This window comes from Corylus avellana, chromosome ca10 (assembly GCF_901000735.1).
Source record: "Corylus avellana chromosome ca10, CavTom2PMs-1.0".
NCBI lineage: Eukaryota > Viridiplantae > Streptophyta > Magnoliopsida > Fagales > Betulaceae > Corylus > Corylus avellana.
The window spans coordinates 10,655,217-10,658,294 of NC_081550.1; the positions used below are offsets into that span (position 1 = coordinate 10,655,217).

General features: G+C 33.9%; 1 protein-coding gene across 1 annotated transcript; it reads right to left on the bottom strand.

Annotated features, from left to right (window-relative positions):
* Positions 1-622: 622 nt before the first annotated feature.
* Positions 623-1,894, bottom strand: LOC132162921 (UPF0481 protein At3g47200-like). The gene has a single exon (XM_059573132.1). It carries the CDS (start codon positions 1,892-1,894, stop codon positions 623-625), a length of 1,272 nt encoding a protein of 423 aa, XP_059429115.1.
* Positions 1,895-3,078: the final 1,184 nt, after the last annotated feature.

Below are 3,078 nucleotides of genomic sequence, written 5' to 3' on the forward strand. Positions count from 1 at the left end.
CCAAATAAACTCTAAAATGTAATGCAGTTTGAAAACTTTAGCCCATAGCTTGGTAAGATTAAGTTGGTTGTACCTCCTTCAACTACCCCCACCCTGTCCCAGGGGGAAGATAAAAGCAAGAGGTTGCCTCCTTTCATAACCACTGAAAGGAAACAAAGCTATTAAAGAATGAAAGATGGAAAAATGACATTTATGATAAAAAATTGACAAGACAAGCTTTGTTAAGGTTTAAAAGTTACGAAATTTCTTGCATTGAGAAGATGCACATGTTAGCTAACACTTCTACTGTTAAAAATGTCAAACTTCTAGAGAGAGAGAGAAAAAAGAAGAAGAAGAAGGAATTCTTTACCTATAGGAAAAGAAGTGCAACTAGGAGTTTATCTACCAAAAAATAGTAAAAAGTAAAAAAGCAATGCACCCGAACCCAAAAAGGTTAAAGCAAACAGAAGGTGCTGTAATTTGCTTACTGCGATTACAAGTAAGAATATTTTTACACTTCACAAACTCTCTAATTGAACACAACATTAATACAGACTAATAAGACAAACAAACACAATAAAAAATAAGACAAACCAACATAGTAACAATCGTAACTAACCAATTACATAAAGCTTCACGAGATTTATTTTTTAATGATAGTGAATAAAGTTTGTAAGAAGGTGAGGATGAGCAGGGTAACAGCTGCTACTGTGGAAAGACCAGCCCATGGAGTGTTGAAATACCTGCGCACAAGTGGTGCTCGCCATCTAGGCCATCTCTTTTGACAATGTTCATTTAATTCCCTGCAAAGAGCTACGTAATGGAAGCTCTTAACACAAGTGGTGTGGTAAAGCTTGTTGAAGAATTGGACCGCATCCTCTGGAGTCAAGCAGATAGAAAGGATATTTCTTTCACGAAGTATCTCCACGTCCTTAGTAGTGTCAATGAGGTTGTCGAGGAGTATGGCATATGAAGTGATCCTATCATCGCCTTTGGGGTAGCATTGCTCAAAGCTGATGAGATTCTTGATAAATGTTTCTGTGATCTCATGAATTCTTATTTGAGGAATTTCGAGGACGCCATTGCTAAATTTTATGCCCAACATATTTGTAGACTTGCTCTTTCTAAATTTGATTCCAGCTTCTAGGAGACGCGTAGCAGAAGGCACGGTTTCCCATCTGTATGGCATTTTCTTTCCTAATTTGTCTACTTCAATTGACGAAACCAACAATTTTTTAAACAGGTCAGGAATATGTTTGATGTCTCGAAGTTGATGAGATATCCTGAACGAGAATACGTTACGAAAGAATTTAATGGCAAGTTGAATTAGGGTCTTCTTGCATATAGGGCCGATGCTCATGCTGAACAAACGCTCAAGTATCTTCCAAGGTACTTGGTTTTCTAGCAATATCAAGTCATGGTCTAGAACTTCAAGCATACTAGGCGTGCTAAAAATAGGGTCATTTTCTACTTCTTTCTCGCATTCATCATCATTCTTGTGGAATAGCTCAATAATAAAGCAACTATCAATTACCAAAATTTTCACAAATTCTTCTGAGCTATAATGAATGGGTCCAGCATAACATTCACGAGCTTCTCCCTCGAAAGCTTTGATGTAATTGATCATATCTCCCAGCATTGTATTTGGAGACCTTGATTTTTTGAGAAGGCTTTGTAAATATTTAGCTTTAATTGTTTCTGTAGCTTTCAAAATTGGGTTTCCATGATGGAGAGGCCCAATCGAAAATGCATCGGGGATATAAGCTCTTTCATTTTGCCTGTAGAGTGCGATTGGAGTTTTGAAGATGCAACGATTAGGTGACATGAACAAATCCTGGGACATCATTTTTTCTATCGAAGATACCAAGGGTTCAACATCAATTGTATGAGTTTCTTCTCCTTGAACTATATCCATATTTTGTTTTTCTTCCATCTTCTCTCTTGACATCCTAAAGTCGTTTCTTCGTCAATGACCAAAACAAACGAGAAAAATAAAGAAAGGAAATACTTTAGACACAATTCTCTTAAAAACGGATAGAGGAAAATATCAACTTAAAAGATTATGAGAGTAACATTTTCCCAAACAAGAGCATGAGTTTTTGAGACTAACAAAAATAAGGTTTTCTAAGCTCATGGTAGCCTATGGTATAGGGTCTATTTTGCCCTTAATATGAATAAGACGAATGTATATATTGGCAATTATCTTCTTTACTTTTGATATGAAAAATGCTTTGATTTTGTTAATAAAAAATAGGAGAAACTTTATTTAACGTCTTGAATTTTCATCACTTTTACAATTATTCTCCCAAAGTTCAGAAACTCTTAATTTGGTGTATCGAATTACTAATTTTTTGCAATGTCACTATTATGTTAGGTTTTTCTATTAACTCTTGTCAAAATTTCCAAAATATCCAATTTTTTTATTAAAAAAAGTTGCAAAGAGATAAAGTGTACGTTGGTATTTTTGCAAATTTCATTAAATTTTGACCAATACCGGAATCTTTGTAATTTTTTTAAAATTTTTTTTTTTTCAAAAAACAAAATTTGGGGTATTCTTGTAATTTTAACACTCCTCCGTTATGATTTATTAGAAAATCCTAACGGTTGAAAGACATTGCAAAAAAATTAGAAGTTTAATACACTAAATTGAGAGTTTTTGAACTTTGAGAGAGTAATTGTAAAAGTGATGAAAATTTAGAAGGATTAAGTGAAGTTTCCGGTAAAAAATATGGCATGACTACTTCAAGTGGAACCAAATCAAAGCAAAAATACGTGGCATTAAAATCAGATACCAAATATTAATTGCAACTTCTTACCAGTTCCACTTCTCTTAGATATTGATGTTTTGGTTCCTATAGTGAAGTTCCAGCCTACCTTAACTATATATCCTGCAAGAAAAGTTCATAGAAACCCATCAAAAGAAATATCAAAATGTTTTTTGTTCATTTTTTTGCCTGTTAAAATTCTTTCTTCAGGAATGATCAAAAGAGAGAAAAAAAAAAGAAAAAAAAGGAAAGGAAAACAAAACAAAATAAAAGATAAGGAGATAAAAGGATCCCCACCTCAACCTTTGTTGAGTTTGTTCCCAGGACCATAGTG

What these genes read in the sequence shown, in the direction of transcription:
- LOC132162921 (XM_059573132.1), bottom strand. Translation starts at nt 1,894, where the DNA reads ATGGATATAGTTCAAGGAGAAGAAACTCATACAATTGATGTTGAACCC.